The sequence below is a fragment of the Rhinolophus ferrumequinum genome, chromosome 24, assembly GCF_004115265.2.
Source record: "Rhinolophus ferrumequinum isolate MPI-CBG mRhiFer1 chromosome 24, mRhiFer1_v1.p, whole genome shotgun sequence".
NCBI classification, from domain to species: Eukaryota; Metazoa; Chordata; class Mammalia; order Chiroptera; family Rhinolophidae; genus Rhinolophus; species Rhinolophus ferrumequinum.
In genome coordinates, this window is record NC_046307.1 from 4883586 (window position 1) to 4900772 (window position 17187).

Below are 17187 nucleotides of genomic sequence, written 5' to 3' on the forward strand. Positions count from 1 at the left end.
GGCGGGGCCGTGGCGCCACTCGCGCTGGTCTCCGCGGACAGCCGCCAGACGTCATGGCTGCGGAGCAGCGCGGGAAGGCCGCGACGCTGGCTGGGAGGCAGCGGCTGCTCAGGTACCGAGACGGCAGCGCGGGCGGCGCGCACGCACGACGCACGCACGTCGGGCGCAGAGCCCGCCGACCACAGCGCCGCCTGGCCTCCCCCGGCCTTAGCTTTCTTGGTCTCCCAGGCTCGGCCTTTCGCAGCCCTTTCGGGCGGTGGCTTTCCCCACTGCGCCCTCCCCGGCGGTCCCCTCGGCCCGCCCTGAGGCTCAGGAGGCGAGCCCACCCGCAGCCGCTGCCGGGTTTTCGGCAGCGTTTGCTCCCGGAGAAGGCCTTTGCCTGGCATCTGGGAGAACCGCGCCCAGGGGCGGCCCGGCCCAGGACCTGGATCCGGCCTGAGAGTGACCCAGGGAGGACTGAAGTTCAGACGGAGGGTGGAGGTGGGGAGTTGTTTCACAAGCAGCCTTAGAGAACGTCCAACCTACACTTGTGCGAGGGTCTCTTGGTGGGACATGGGGCGTGAGGCCGCCTTGGGGTTGGCAGCTAGCAAGGTAGCAGAGTCACTTGGCTAGTAAGAATCATTGAGGGCCGCCCGCCAGCCACCTAATGGGGTGTCCTCCTTTCCACCCATCCGAGCAAAGAAACACTGCCGTAGAGAGCCTCCCTGGGTCTGGCCACCTTTTCCCGGGATTCAAGGGACTGATGTGGGCACATGCGGAAATGAATGAGGCCACGTAGCCTTCAAATGACTGAAGTATTAGCAACCGGTTATCCGCTCCTTTTCCTCCTTTCCAGTCAGCCACCTATGGAGTGGGGGAACTGGAGGCAGGGAAGCAAAATGGTGCCCTTCAAGCTTTTGTCCTTTCCAGAAACTAGAAGGGGTGGGGGAGGCCTGTGACGGTTGGACATCTCCCTTCTGGTCTTCAGACATGGCTGTCCACTCCTTGCTTTTCCCCACAGCTCGTCCTGCAGACTCTTTTTTCCTGAGGATCCTATTAAGATTGTCCGGGGCCGAGGGCAATACCTGTATGATGAACAGGGGGCAGAATACATTGACTGCATCAACAATGTGGCGCACGGTCAGTACCCTCCCTCAGGCTGGCAGGGCAGGAGAGCAGGGCAAGGCTGTGAACTGGGTCGGAGGGTGACTGAGAGGTGCAGTCTCTGGTGTAGCGATAGAAGTCTCCAGGCAGGATCTGTGCCAAACCCGGCAGGAATCAGAGCCAGGTCTCTGGATCGAGTTCCACTCTCAGAGAGCAGTTGTCGGCCCAACCATGACCCGCAACGCAGCAGGGACCTGGCCATGGCAAGGCTTCAGCCCCAGTGACCATCTCACGTCCTGGGCGAGACAACTAAAGTAGGAATTCAGTTATCCAGATGGAGCCGACAGAGGGGATGGAAAGCCAGTGTGTGACTCAGCAGGACCTTGGAGGCTAATAAAGCAGAGGCTAAAAGCAGGGATTCTGCTCCCAGACTGCCTGGGTTCATACCCCTATCCTTTATTTACTAACTTGGTAATCTTGGGCAAGTTACTTAATTCTCTGTGCCTCAGTTTGCTCATCTGCAAAATAAACATATTAACAGGTACCCACCTCAGGGGGTTTTGCAGGATTAAGTGAGTTAATTCATGTAATTTGCTTTGAGTGTGCCTGGCACCAGTTGTGCTCCCAGTACATGTCCGCTGTTAGCATAACCTCTGGCTACTGGCAATCATTACCTCCAGCCCCCACTGACTGGTGAGATCAAGCCTGCTGACAGACACCCCCACCCCCATCCATACCCCAAACTACCCCCCACCAAAGATGGGTTTCTAGATAGGATTTCTGCCAGAGAACTTTTTCTTCTGCCAGAGTCTCAGGTCTTTAGAGGTCTTTCGAGACCTTTCTAGGTCTCCCTTTCCAGAACTCTCATCTCTTCAGACTCCTCTCTTTCTTCTCCACCTCTCCCTCTGGCCGGGTTTACAGATTGGGGCTTGGGGAGGTGTGGTGGGGTTGGCTGAGCAGAGCCGGCTATGTGATGGAGGTGGCCCTCTTCCAGTTGGGCACTGCCACCCTTTAGTGGTCCAAGCAGCACACGAACAGAACCAGGTGCTCAACACCAACAGCCGATACCTGCACGACAACATCGTGGATTACGCGCAGAGGCTGTCTGAGACCCTGCCGGAGAAGCTCTGTGTGTTTTACTTCCTGAATTCTGGGTGAGTGTACTGTAGGCGGCACTGGCAAGAGAGTAAGATGACAACAAAGGGAGATGCTCTCGTGTGTGTGGTGTGGTGTAGCCAACTGAGTGTGGACTGGAGGAGAGGTAGCCCTCACTGCGCTGGTGCCTGGACTTCCCAGGCGTAGGCCCTGATGCTTACTCTGTCGGACCCAGTGTCCTGGTCTCTTAGTAAGGAATGCCATTACCTCCCTACCAGGGTGCTTGTTGGGGTTTAGAGAGGTGATGTGTTCCTTTATTACTGCCTTAGGAATGCACAGGCACAGTGGGGGGGCTACAGCCAAAATCCCTTTCTGTGGCTTGCTCAGTACAGAACAGAAACATCAAGTGATTCTTCAAAGAAAAAATTACAAAGAAGGGTCATTGTCTGGTGGAAAAGTACAGGGTATAATGAGGCATAGAAGCAGTGGAGGGACCTGGCCTGCTCTGAGATGGTCAGGGAAGGCTTCCCTGAAGAAGTGATATTGGCCTAAGAGCTGACTAGGAGATAAGTAGACAGGAGGAAGGAAGGGTGCAGCCCACTGTGTCGTAAGTGTTCTTATCAAGGTTGGTCACCACACAGCACAGCCTGTGCAAAGGCCCTACAGCAGGAAAGGTCATGGTACCCCGGCACCCCTGAGGAACTAAAAGGCAGCCAGAGATGGAGGGGAGAGGGTGCGAACAAACACTGGGGAGGGAAGCAGAGCCCATCATCCAGGGCCTTATCAGCCAAGTGCAGAATCTGTTTGTATCCTAAGAACATTGGGAAGCCATCAGAAGGGTGTAATCAGGTAAGTGATGTCATCAGGGCTAGAGGAGAGCAAGAATGGACGCCATTAAGCACCATTTCAGGGGCCAGGTGACAGGTGGTAGCAGCTGAGGAGTGGCAGTGGAGACAGAAATGGCAGGTGATGGTGTGCACAGAACCAGCCCAGCTTCCCAGAAGAGAACATTCCAACAAATCGTAGGTCATGGCATTTAGATGATCATAACTATTATTTCCATTATCATTGCCGTTTATGTAGTACAGTCAGCAGTTCCTGCAATAACTTATAGGAAGTGGAAGGTACATGTTCGTTTTATAGATAAGGAAACAGCAGTTCAAAAAGAGGAACTAGCTTGCCCAGGGTCATCCACGTATGGGTGGAAGCCACAACTGAAACCTCTCTGGGCAGAGCAGGGAGTTGGGTCCAGCAGTGGGGAGCCTCCTTGCAGTGGAGCAAGGGACATTACTTCACCCGATTTACTCTGCTGGATTCCAGTGACTTCCATGTTGCCATATCCAGTGGTCTCTCTGCTGTCTTTGTCTAACCCTGTCTCAGAGGTTTTGACAGAGTTTCCACTCTTCTGGAAGTGCTCTGGTCTTGCTTCCAGGATACTGTGCACCCCTAGTTTTTTGCCAGCTTCTCCTCCTCTGTCTGCTTTGCCAGTTCCTCCTCTGTTCTTCGGAGCTGGTCCTCTCTGAGCCCTCTCCTCTCCATCATCTCATTTATTCCCCTGGTATTACATATCCACGTGCTGGTGACTCCCAAAATGTGTCTCAAGCCCAGATGCTTCCCATGTGTTCCAGCCTTATGGTTCTAACTGCCCGCTGGACTTCTTGAACATATCCAACTTCACGTGTCCAAAAGGCAGTCAAGAGCTGATTGTCCTCTGCCAACACCTGGTGTGGGAGCATGGCCCTGGCTCTCCTTCACATCCCTAGGCACCTGCCCCAGAGTGTCCCAGGAGGTCATCCCCCACCTTGTCTCGCCTTGTAACTGGCAGCACCATCTGCATCTCTGCTCAAACCAGAAACCCTCCGCCCAGTCCTGCATCAGGCCCACCTCACCTGTCTCCAGCCACCTCCTCTTACCTGCCTATCTTCCTTCTTCATCCCCTCACGTCCACTTTAATTCCCTTCTACTCTATTAGACACACACAGCCAGAGACTTCCTTCTCAAATGGAGGCTGAGTCATGCTTTTCTCTGATTAAAACTCAGTAGCTTTGCATGGCACTGAGAAGAAACTCCTGGCTCCTTCCAAGGGCCTGTGAACATGGCCATGCGTGTGTCCCCACTTCCTCTCCCACACTGCCCCTGGCCTCCCTTGGCCTCTCTCGGTTCCTGAGCACACCAAGCTCTTTTCCTTCACAGGGCCTTTGCACGTGCTGCTTGCTGTGCCCGGAAACTTCCCCCTGAGGACTCAGTGCAGGTGTTGCCTCCTCAACGTGTCCTTCGCTGACCCCGTCTGACCTCGGGCTGCCATAACAAAATAGCACAGACTGGGAGGCTTAAACAACAGACATTGATTTTTTTCACAGTTCTGGAGGCCAGATCTAAGATCAAGGTGTCAGCAGGATTGGCTTCTTTGAGGTCTCTCTCCTTGGTTTGCAGAAGGCTACCTTCTTGTTCTCTTCATATGGTCTTTCCTCTGTGCACATGAGCCCCTGGTATCTCTGTGTCCAGATCTCCCATCTTATAAGTTCATCACTCAGGTTACATGAGGGCCTATCCTGACATTCTCATGTTAACTAATCACCTCTTTAAAGGCTCTGTCTCCAAATACATCACATTCTGAGGTACTGGGGGTTAGGGCTTCAACATATGAATTTTGCAGGACACAATTCAGCCCACAGGACCCTTTATCTAAAGTAGAACTCCATCTGGTTCTCTTGGGGCACTTATCAAAATGATCATTGTTTTTTTTTGGCTTTCATGGTACATACTAGAATATAAGCTCCAGGAAGTTCTGCTGTACCTTCTATTTTTGCCCCCAGCTCTTAGTACTAGAAGGCATTTGATAAATTTTTACCAAATGACTAACAAACCCTGTCCTGAATCTTCACGGCTGCTCGCAGGGCTCCGCCTTCCCTTGGATTTCTCTGTAGAGAGCAGGTCTCCAGGAGGAAAAGCCCTTGGACAGTGGTCTGAGCGGTGCCTCCCTTTTCTATTGTAGGTCAGAAGCCAATGACCTAGCCCTGAGGCTGGCCCGCCAGTACACAGGACACTGGGACGTGGCAGTCTTAGACCAGTAAGTGCTCTTCCCAGACGCCTGGGCCTGCCGCTTACCGAAGATCAGCGAGGCTGTGTCTTTGGGTCCCTTGGGCAGGAGGGATGAGGGGCCATGGATACAGACACCCCCACACACACCAGGGGCTCTTTCCTCAGGTCGCTTCTGGGGAGCAGAAAAAGCTTTGTGAGGGGTGAGCATGGGTCCCACATTTGAGGTATTAAAACTGTTCCAACAGCAACTCCCACGTATTGAGTATCTGCTGTCCAAGGCGCAGGCGCAGGGTTAGAGCCGGAACACATTTCAGGTTCACTGCAACACTGAGGAGAAGCCCCCACTTTACAGAGCCCGATTAGCCACCATCACATAGCCAGTAAGCGGCCTTGTACGAAGTGTTCCCAGCCGGAGGACCCCGGGAGCTGTGTCAGAAAGCATGGTGTTCCCTGTGTGTCTCCAGAGGTGGGTAGACAGTTGTCAAGTCCAGGCCAGGCACGCGTGCCACCTGGGCCTGAGCCCACCCTCCCTTTTCCTCCGCAGTGCTTATCATGGTCACTTGAGCTCCCTGATTGACATCAGCCCCTACAAGTTCCGGGACCTAGATGGCCAGAAGGAATGGGTCCATGTGGTATGCACAGCCCAAGGGGGCCCCAGGTCGGTGCCCACTCCCAGCCTGGGTGACACAGCGCTGTCATTCCACACACACAGGCACCTCTCCCAGACACCTACCGTGGCCCCTACCGGGAGGACCACCCCAATCCAGCTGAGGCATATGCCAGCGAGGTGAAACGCATGCTCAGCAGCGCCCAGGAGCAGGGCAGGAAGGTAACCACATCCGCACGGGTCCAGTCCAGCAAACTGTAACGTCACTCCCTCTGTTGCCAGCCTGTGCTAGAGACTTGGAACGCTAAGACTCGGAACCTGGGAATGTGGTGGGGGGAGCGGGTAAGTGCTCAGCAGAGCTTAGGGAGAGATGTGTCCTGGGAGTTACAGGAGTCCCAGGGCCCAGGCTGGACTGGTGTGGGTGTGGGGAAGGGTCCTTGGAGGCGGTGCTGCCTGATTTTAGTAGCATAATGTGAGTAGGACTTAGCCACTCAGGTGAGGTATGGAGCAGAAGAAGGAAGGCATCCTGAACAGAGGGGCAGCCTGCGTGGACGTGAGGATGCGTGTGAGTGTGGGGCCAGGCTGAGCAGGCAGGAATGAGCCTGCAGAGGCCCACAGGTGCCGTGCTGAGGGCCTGGAGGCCCTGCGCACCTTTGAAGGGTTGTAAGAGGGAGTGTAATAAGACCAGGGCTGCACTTGAAAGGGGCCAGCCTGAGGGCAAGTGAGCACTGGGGGCCCCCACCCAGGCCAGTGTAGCGGACGAGGGTAGGGCAGTGGCAGGATAGGCGTGTCATACCCCAGAAGAACAGCAGCTCTCTGGCAGGCCTCACTGAAGGAGTGACAGCCGAACACAGGATATATGGTGAAGACAGGCAGGTTATGAGGCCAGATCCGGGAAGCCTGGCCTATGCGTTTGAGTGGTCTGCACCCACTTATTTAAAGCCAGAAAAGAGATTGCTCTGGTGGCAGCAGGGGTGGGGGAGCGGTTTTACACCCCATTGGCTTTTCCCTCACGCCAGCAGCCTCTGAAGCAGCACCAAGGGAAAGCAGAGTTTGGAAATCATTGCTGTAAACAAAAGGGGTCATGGAAGGGTTTTAAATAAGAGCCACAAGCTCAGTGTCTGGATTGAGGCATCACTCTGGTCATCAGGGAGGGTGCACTGGAAGAGGCATCCAGTTCAAAGGCACCGCAGGAGGCCAAGGCAGAAATGGGCAGATCTGCGGGGAGACAGGAATGTCCAGGGGGGTGGGAAGGAGTGGCTGCAGAGGTGGTACACGGGAGTCAGGCTGTGCCGATGGATGGATGGGCTGGGTCAGGGATGGGAGGCAGCACCTGGGGGCAGTGAAGGAACGGGGTCACGGCGGAGAAAGTGGATGTCATCTGCAGCATGCTGAGTCCAGGGGTCTGGAGGCATCCAGGTCATAAGAGTTGCTCTGAGGCCTGAGAGAAAACAGTCACAGCCCCTCAGAGGCGATGTGGAGCCCGAGTGGGAGATGCAGCGATGACGGTAACTCGTCCTGCGTGGAGCCAGCATTAGCAGGACTCTTAGGTGCTGCTCAGCACTACACCGGTGTGTACTTGACATCCTGTCTCACCCACAGATTGCTGCGTTCTTCGCTGAGTCTCTGCCCAGTGTGGGAGGGCAGGTCATCCCCCCTGCTGGCTACTTCCCGAAAGTGGCAGAGTGAGTAGGTGGGTCGGGCTGCCCCAGGGAGACCAAGCTGTAATAGGGTTTCCCGACATTTGTTCCAAATTCCAACTTCAGCCTTGCCTGTTTGCCAGATTTTTCAAAGCCCCTGAAGAAATAGTGGCCCCTAGAAGGCCAGCCATTTGCCGAAGGCCCCCACCTTTCCGTTGGCAGAGCCAGGCTTCAGAGTCCAAAGACCACGACCTGCCAGCTCCTGCTCTAATCCCTCTCACCACCGCCTCCCATCAGCAGTCTGTCCTCTGCTGCAGGCACATCCGCAAGGCCGGAGGGGTCTTTGTCGCAGACGAGATTCAAGTGGGCTTTGGCCGAGTAGGCAAGCACTTCTGGGCCTTCCAGCTGCAAGGGAAAGACTTTGTCCCCGACATTGTCACCATGGGCAAGTCCATTGGCAATGGCCACCCTGTAGCCTGCGTGGCCACTACCCAAGCTGTAGCGAGGGCATTTGAAGCCACCGGCGTCGAGTACTTCAACACGGTGAGTGAAGGCGTGGGGTCTAGGTAGCACCGTGGGTTCCCCAGACAGCCCGCTTATCCTTCACGAGCAAAGGCACCGGCCTGGCACTGTGCCACCAAAGACAAGATGCCGTCAGGGCGTTACACTGGGTCAGAAGGGGAAAAAAAAAACACAAAACCTTTAAAACTTAGTATCAATCCAAAAGCTGTCACAGGAGATCATGCTTGTAAAACATATAGCAAGAGTATAGGAGGCCCTCTTGCCCTTCCAGCAGAAGCTGCCTCCTGTGTGCAAGGCCCTGTGCTAACAGCAGATTAAGGCGCATGAGGAGCTGTCACTGGTGCATGGTCTAGGATTAGAGTTCACGCTGGAGGAGGGCGGGATCCCTGACCTTGGGCTGCAGGGTCAAGAGCTTTCCCTAAGTGAAGTGGGTCCTTGGGTTGCAGGAGAAGCCTGTTCGATGGCACTAAGAGGACAGCTGTATGGTGAGCAAAGGGGAGCATGGTCACCAGGGGCCTCCTCGTAAAGCGCCGAGGAGGCTGCACTGATCCTGAGGCCAGTGAGGAGCCATGGGAAGGTTTAAGCGGGGAGAGACGGGATCTGGAATACACTCTAGAAGGACCTCTGGCAATCAGTGTGGAGAAAGGACTGGAGTAGGCCACTGGTCCAGGCAGGAGAGGAGGAGGCCCCAACCGGGCCCAGGGAAGAACTGGGAGGCCCAGGGTTGAGAGGAGGAAGAACTCACTTTACTTCCCCCAAAAAGTCGGTTTGAATTGGGGCCTGAAACATGTCAAGCTTTGGCAAGATAGTCGGGATTTGGCAGAGAAGGTCGTTAAGGGCGAGGGCTGGGGCTCTCAGCACTGTCACTCTGCCCAGGTGAGCCTCTGTCCTACACAAGTTCACAGCTGGGGGGAGACGGCTCGTAGACGCCTGCTCACAGTGGCACGGGGAAGGCTTTAATGGAAATAGGGTGTTCACAGGGCCCGCCATGCACAGGGGATGCGGGTGGGAGGACAGAGAGGTGCGGGGCAAGCAGGGGAGGCTTCGTGCAGGTGTAGGCGGTGAGGAGGAAGGAGTGTGTTGTGTTAGGGAAAAAAACAACCCAAAGCGGCAGGAACCTGGTGTCGTCTCTTTGTCTTGTTTGAAGTGCACATAATGTCATCCCTTGTTCATGAAAGACTCATCATCTGTGCCTGCGTAGCATATTTTTTTTTTTTTTACTTTTATTATTGAACTGTGTTTTTCCAGGACCCATCAGCTCCAAGTCAAATAGTTGTTTCAATCTAGATGTGGAGGGCGCAGTTCACAGTGGCCCATGTGGGGATCGAACCGGAAACCTTGTTGTTAAGAGCACCGCGCTCTAACCAACTGAGCTATCCAGCCGCCCCCAGAGCCCCTTTTTAATCAGTTACTTTCATTAATGATCCAAGCATCTAAGAAGCCATCGTCCCAAATAAAAGTTAGGACCTTGACAGTAACCTGCATCTGTCCATATGGTTGTTCCCAGTCCTTGCCTACCCCCAGCCCAAGGAGCCATCACTCTGAATCCCATGTTCATTAGTTATTCCAGCTGTTTTTGAATATTATAAGAAGTGTGTCATGCTATATGTAGTCTTTGGGAATTTGTTTTGTCCTCCTAAGAGTCACTAAGAGTCACCACATTGCTTGTCCCTGAAGTTCGTTTTGACTGCTGTATGATACCCCGTTGTGTAAACATACCACTGTTTATTTGTCCGTTCCTGTTGATGTGCTTTGCAGTTGTTCCATGGTTTTTGCCATTATGGACAGTGCTGCTATGAACCATTTTTACAAGTCCCTGTTGTACATGTGCAAGAATTTTTCTTAGGAATACACCTAAGAGTGGAATTTCTGGGGCTTTGTTCACCTCCATTTTAAGAGACAATAACATCTGTTTTCCAAAGTAGGTCACAGTTAACACCCACCAACAGGTATAAGAGATTCTGTAGGTCTCCATCTTCTTCAACACCATTTAACCAAATGGGGGGTAAATTGGAATAGTCTTGATAATGCCATTCCTGATTTCAAGTTATGTGAAGCATCTCTATATGTTTATTGGCTGTGAGTTTCGTCTTCTGTGAAATGCCTGTTTTTCCTTTTGCCCATTTTTTTTTATTGTTACCAGTGCCTTTCTTATTTATTTGTGGGAGTTTTGTGTGTCTATGTATACATGTATGTGTGTGTATATGTGCATTTGTGTATGTATGTATATATATGTATATACACAGACAAAGACACAGGCACATATAGGTAAGACTTTAGTTATATGGGACTCTTGAAGCTTTATATTTCTTGGGTTAGTTCTGGTGAGTTTTATTTTCCTAGGAATGTTTCTTTCATCTGAGTGTTCAAAATTATTGATCTATGGTTATTATTAATACTTTCTTAATATATTTTTAATCTTTATCATTATGTTCCCTTTTCATTTACAATATTGTTTCTTTGAATCCTCTCTTTTGTTTGCTTTCTTTGGGGTTCTGTTCTTTTCTAATTTCTTAAGATGGATACTTAACTGTTTTCTCTATTAATATAAATATTTAAGCCTATAACTTTCCCTCAAAGCACAACTTTTACTTTGTAGTCCACAAATTTTAATACATATGATTCCATTATTGCAGAAATTCTCAAAAATGTGATCCAGATCCTGAGGAGATACAGACACACACACACACACACACTCACACACACACACACACTCACACACACCCAAAAGTTCTTTATCCATTTCATCCATCAATGGACACTTACATTGCTTCCATATCTTGGCTATTATAAATAATGCTGCAGTGAACATGGTTTGCTGATACCTCTTTGAGATAGTGTTCTTATGTCCTTCATATAAATACCCAGAAGTGGGATTGCTGGGTCATGTGATAATTCCATTTTTAATTTTCTGAGGAACCTCCATACTGTTTTCCATAGTGGCTACACCAAGTTATATTCCCACCCACAGGCCATGGGTGTTCCCTTTTCTCCACATCCTCTCCAACACTTGTTATTTTTTGTCTTTTGGTAATAGCCATTCTAACAGGTGTGAGGTGGTATCTCATTATGGTTTTGACTTGGATTTCTCAGATGATTAGTGATGTTGAGCCATCCTAGTGGGTGTGAAATGGATCTCATTGTGATTTGTATTTCCCTGATGTTGAGTATCTTTCCATGTGCTTATTGACCATATAAGTGTATCTTTTTTCATTCTTTGGAAAAGGTCCACTCACATCCTTTACCCATTTTTTAATTGGTCTACTTGTCTTTTTTTGTTGAGTTATTAGAGTTTTTTATATATCCTAGATACTTGATCCTTATCAGACATATAATTTGTAAATATGTTCTCCCATACCTGAGTTGTCTTTTCACTTTCTTGGTAGTGTCCTTTGAAGCACAAAGTTTTTAATTTTGATTAAGCCAATTTATTTTCTCTTTGGTTGCTTGTGCTCTAAAGTCACATGTAACAAACCGTGTCTAATCAAAGGTCATAAAGATTTACACCTGTTTTCTTCTAAGAGTTTTATAGTTTTAGCTCTTACATTTAGGTCTTTGATCCATTTTGAGCTAATATTTTGCATGTGGCATGAGCTGGGGGGTAACTTGACTTGCATGTAGGTATCCAGTTGTCCCAACACCATTTGCTGAAAAGACTATTCTTATCCCACCAAATGATCTTGGCACCCTTGTCAAGAATCAATTTACCATTAACGTGTGGGTTGTATGGGTTTATTTCTGGACTCTCAGTTTTACTCCTTTGAGCTGTATAGCTATCCTTCTGTCAGTTGCATACAGTCTAGACTGTTATACTTTGTAGTATGTTTTGAAATCAGGGAATGTGAGTCTTGCAGTCTTTGTTCTTCTTTTTGAACATTGTTTTGGCTATTCTGAGTCCTTTGCATTTAAATTTTCAGAATCAACTTGTCAATTTTTACAAAAGGCAGCTTGGATTTTAATAGGGACTGCCTTGAATCTGTAGATCAATTTGGTAAGTTTTAACAATATTAAGTCTTCTAAACCATGAACATGGCTGTTGGTTTATGTAGGCCTTTTATTTATTTCAATGATATTTTATAATTTTCATTATAAGTCATGAGCTACTTTTGTTTATTCCTATTATTTTTTATGCTTTTATAAATGGGATTTTATTAATTTCATTTTCAGATTCTTCATTGCCAGTGTATAGAAATACAATTGAATTTTGGGTATTGGTTTTGTATTGTTCAACCTAACCTTGCTGAATGCATTTATTAACTCTAATAGTTTTTTAATACATTCTTTAGAATTTTCTACGTACAAAATCTTATCATCTACGAATAGAGAGTTTACTTTTTTTTTTCCATTCTGAATGCCTTTTATTTCTTTTTCTTGCCTAATTGCCATAGAACTTCCAGGATAGTGTTGAATAGAAGTGGCAAGAGTGGACATCTTGTCATGTTCCTAATCTTAGGGAAAAACGTTCAGTCTTTCACCATTGAGTATATTATTTGTCAGTTTTTCATAGATGCCTTCTGTCAGGTTGAAGACATATTTTAGTTTTCCGGTGTTCTTTTTGTTATTTACGTCAAGTTTCATTCCACTGTGGTGAGAAAAGATACTTTGATTTTAAGCTTTTTAATATATTGACACTTGTTTTATGGCCTAATGTAAGGTCTGTCCTGGAGAATGTTCCAGGTGCACTTGAGGAGAGTGTTTATTCTGGTGGGATTTTTTTGTTTTGTTTTGTTTTGGTTTTGGTTTTTTTGGGGGCTGGGCGGGGGGTTGGAGTGGAGTGTTTTGTATATGTTAGGTCTGGTTGATTTATAGTGTTGTTCAAGTTGTCTATTTCCTTGTTGATCTTCTAATTGTTTTATTGAAAAATGAGATTGAACTCTCCAGCTATTATTGAATTGTGTATATATCCTTTATATTCCATCAGTTTTTGCTTTATGTATTTTGGGACTCTGTTGTTAAATGCATGTGTTTGTAATGCTTATATCCTTTTGACAGATTGACTCTTTTATCATTATAAAGTGTTTATGTTGCTAGTAACAATTTTAATCTTCAGGTCTTTTATGTCTGTTATTAATGCAGCCACATCAACTCTCTTGATTACTGTTTGCATGGTATATCTTCTCCATCCTTTTGCTTTCAACCTACTTCTGTCTTTACCAGTGGTCTTTATTTCTTCATGTGGATTCGAGTTATTGTCTGATATCTTTTCATTTCAACCTAAAGAAATACCATTATTATTTAGTAGATCTGCTAGTGACATTTTTTTCAGTTCTTTTTTTTTTAATCTGGAATTATCTTAGTTTCTCCTTCATTTTTGAAGGATATTTATACTTTTTATAAAATTCATGATTGACAGTCTTTTTCTTTCATCACTTTGAATATGTCATCCCACTGCCTTCTGGCTTTATGATTGCTGATGAGGAATCAGCCATTACTTTTAAGAATTTCTTCTATGTGATAAGTCACTTCTCTCTTGCTGATTTCAATAGTCTCTCTGCCTTTTTTTTATTGAGATGTAATTGACATAAAACATTACATTATGGCCGGCTAGGTGGCTCAGGTGGTTGGAGCACCATGCTCCTAACAGTGAGGTTGCTGGTTCAATTCCCACATGGGCCAGTGAGCTGCGCCCTCTACAGTTAAGATTGTGAACAACAGCTCTCCCTGGAGCTGGGCTGCTGCAGGCTGCTGTGTGCTGCCATGAGCGGCCAGTGGCCAGCGTGAGTGGCCGGCATCCGGCAAGAGCCATGAGCTGATGTGAGCGGCCAACTGACGACTGGCGACCGACTACCTCAGCCAGGGGGAGTGCAAAGTTCATAACACCAGCATGGGCCGGGGAGCTGTGTCCTACACAGCTAGACTGAGAAACAACAGCTTGAACTGGAGTGGGGGGGGGGCAGAAAAAGGAGGGGAAAAACATTGCATTAGTTTCTGGTGTACAACATAACGATTTAATATTTATATACACAGTTGACCCTTGAACAATGCAGCTTTGAACTGTGCAGATGTGCGGATCGTGTAAGTGGCTAACTTAAGTTATACACAGATTTTCAACTGTGTGGGTGGTTGGCGCCTCTAACCCCCACGTTGTTCAAGGGTCAACTGTATTGTGAAATGATCACCACAGTAAGTCTAGTTAACATCCATCACCACACAGTTACAGTTTTTTTCCTTATGTTAAGAACTTTTAAGATCTACTCTCTTAGCAATTTTAAAAGACACAATACAGTTTTTTTAACTACAGTCACCATGCTGTACATTACAACCCCATGACATTTACTTTATAGCTGGTGGACTGAAAAGCGGTGCTGTAATAGATCATAAATTCCTAACTGAATAGGTAATGGTGGGTAGTCCCACCCCAGGCCTATAACTTCTTTAGTGAAAGGTTTTTAAGCCAGCCCTGTCCATTGTTTTTGTGCATCTAGGTTAACACACATTTGGAATGCCAGAAGTAATACCCAGGATTATTTCAAAGCTTTTGTTCATTTTTCTATTGTCCCTCTGGGGTGATTTTGGGGAAAAGACCTACCTATTGTGCTAGTTGAGCATCTTGGCCAGGTCATGATTCTAAACCAAGAACACTCCACCTTTTAAGGAATTCATGGTTAATAATATTATACAGTAAGTAGCCTCGGTGCATCCTCTGTGTCCATTCCACATATAATTTGTTTTGGACATATCAAAAAGCTGCCTCACAGCAGAATCACCTAGGAAGCTTTTTATAATCTCAAGTATGGTCAGATTTTCATTGGTCTATAGGATACCATTATATACCCATTAGAATGACTACAATTAAAAAGACTGACAATTCCAAATGTTTTTGAGGATGTGAAGCTACTAGAATTTCATAGACTAATGGTGAGACTCTGTCATGGTACCATCACTTTGGAAAACAGTTTCACAGTTTTTTATAAAGTTAAATATACATGGGGGCGGCCGGTTAGCTCAGTTGATTAGAGCACGGTGCTTTTAACAAGGTTGCCGGTTCGATCCCCACATGGGCCACTGTGAGCTGCGCCCTCCACAACTAGATTGAAACAACTGCTTGACTTGGAGCAGATGGGTCCTGGAAAAACACTTAAAATAAATAAAAGTTTAAAAAGTTAAATATACATTTGTCATACAATACAGCAGTTCCACTCCTAGGTATTTTACCCAAGAGAAATGAGAACATATGTTTACAAAAAGACTTGCTATAAATGTTAATAATAGTTTTATTCTTAATAGCCAAAAATCAAAATAACCCAAGGGTTCATCAACGGGAGATTGGATAAACAAATGTGGTATGTCCATACAATGGAATACTATACAGCAATAAAATGAACAAAACTACTGATACGCACAACAATATGGATAAATTTCAAATACATGTTGAGCAGAAGCAGCCAGGCACAAAAGGGTACATATTCTGCGATTCCATTCATGACATTCTGAAAAAGGCAAAACTCTACTGACAGAAAGGTCAGTGGTTGCCTGGAGCAGTGGTGGAAGGGGACATAAGGAGCTTTGGGAAGTGATAGAAATGTTTTGTGTCTTCATTGTGGTAGAGTTTCTACAGTTTATCCATTTGTCAAATCACATAGAACTAGAGTCATGCTCCTATAATGACATTTTAGGTAAGACCACAGTGTCGATGTGAGAACATCCAAACCTGTAGAGAGTTTTTATAAAAATGTATCTGAGCCAAACAAAGGATACTCCTGGAAGCAAGATCTCAACAGACTGAGAATAATGCTCCCAAGAATCACAGTTTGCAGCTTCTTTTATGCGTTTGGAATTAAGGAAGATTACAAGAAGGTGGGAGAGAGCAAGGTGGAGATCGGATTACAGGATAGTTAACAAGCTTATGCACTTTCTTGAGGGTGGCAAGGCTTATTTTAAAGGTGTGTCAACCTAGATGCACAGAAACCAGGGGCAGGGCTTGTTGAAGACAAAGATAAGCCTTTCACTAAAGAAGTGATAGGCCTGGGGTGGGACTACCCCTATGACCCGCCCATTTAGGAATCTATGATCAATCACCCTGTGGGGTTACTTACCTTCCATGCATCCCCCCTTCTTCATCCACAGCATAGATGGTGGTCCCATAAGAGTATAATGGAGCTGAAAACTTCCTACTACCTGATGTTGTCATAGCAGTTATAATGAGTGTATTACACAAACACCATTATATTACAATTGCCTACCGTGTTTAGTACAGTAACATGCTGTACAGCTTTGTAGCCTGGAGCTATAGGGGAACAGAATTTGTCCCCCAAAATATGTTCCTTTGGTATAAGGATTATTTTAGGCTGGTTAATTTTAAGAAACAGCAAATTTGGGAGAGGCTCTGAAAACCAAGTAGAAGTTACTCTTTGCAAGAGTTATTTACATTTGGGAAATCTCCATTTGTAAAGGAAGAGAGGGATGACCTCATCTCTAGAAACTCCTATCAATGCAGAAGGCAATAACTTAAATCTGCACAACCTTACCCTGGTTTGTTGTGCTTTTCCTGGTCACCTCCCATAACGGCCCCACCCCAACACCTTCTTTTGTCTTCAGCTGAAGATGGTATTTAAGGTATGGCCTTCAGCCATTTCCAGGAGTTACTGTTTTCCTGGGTCTGTCCCATGCATACAGGAGGTAGACATGTTATTAAACTTCTGGTTTTTTCCTGTTACTCTGTCTTTTACTACAGGGATGCCTCAGCCAGGAACACAAAAGGGTAGCAGGAAAATGATTTTTCCTCCCCTACAGAGCAATAGGCTGTCCACACAGCCTAGGTGTGTGGTGGGCTGTGTCGTCTCGGTGTAAGCGCACTCTGCCATGTTCCCACAAGGAAATCTCCTAACAAGGCATTTGTCAGAATGTATCCCCGTTAAGTGGTATATGACTGTATACACTAAATATATGCAGGGTTTTTTTATATAAACTATACTCAATAAAGTATTTTGTCAAAGATCTAGTTGAAGGGAAAAGATGGTCTGCAGGAGAAACGCTTACTCCCAGCTCTCTGCGACACTGGTCCCCACTCAGACTCCCGCAGGGTCAGGGGAGGAAGTGAAGCTAAGCCCTCACAATGCCTGATGGGAACAGCCAGTGCCAGGTTATAACCAGACAGGCCAGGTTTGTTTTCAGTCAGAAATACATATTTTTGTGCGGTTGTATTTTAAAACATTCTCACCTAATTCAAAACTTTTAATAATGCCATACATCCAAACA

The 17187-nt window shown here is 47.2% G+C and overlaps 1 protein-coding gene across 1 annotated transcript in view; it reads left to right on the forward strand.

The window, feature by feature from the left end:
• Positions 1–17187, forward strand: part of PHYKPL (5-phosphohydroxy-L-lysine phospho-lyase) — a 26581-nt gene continuing 9394 nt past the window's right edge. The window contains exons 1-8 of the mRNA XM_033095921.1: positions 1–112; positions 1001–1119; positions 2078–2237; positions 5174–5248; positions 5765–5852; positions 5933–6049; positions 7430–7512; positions 7785–8010. Coding sequence (XP_032951812.1) covers positions 54–112; positions 1001–1119; positions 2078–2237; positions 5174–5248; positions 5765–5852; positions 5933–6049; positions 7430–7512; positions 7785–8010 — 927 coding nt within the window. The 5' untranslated portion in view covers positions 1–53. The remainder of the gene's footprint in view (positions 113–1000; positions 1120–2077; positions 2238–5173; positions 5249–5764; positions 5853–5932; positions 6050–7429; positions 7513–7784; positions 8011–17187) is intronic.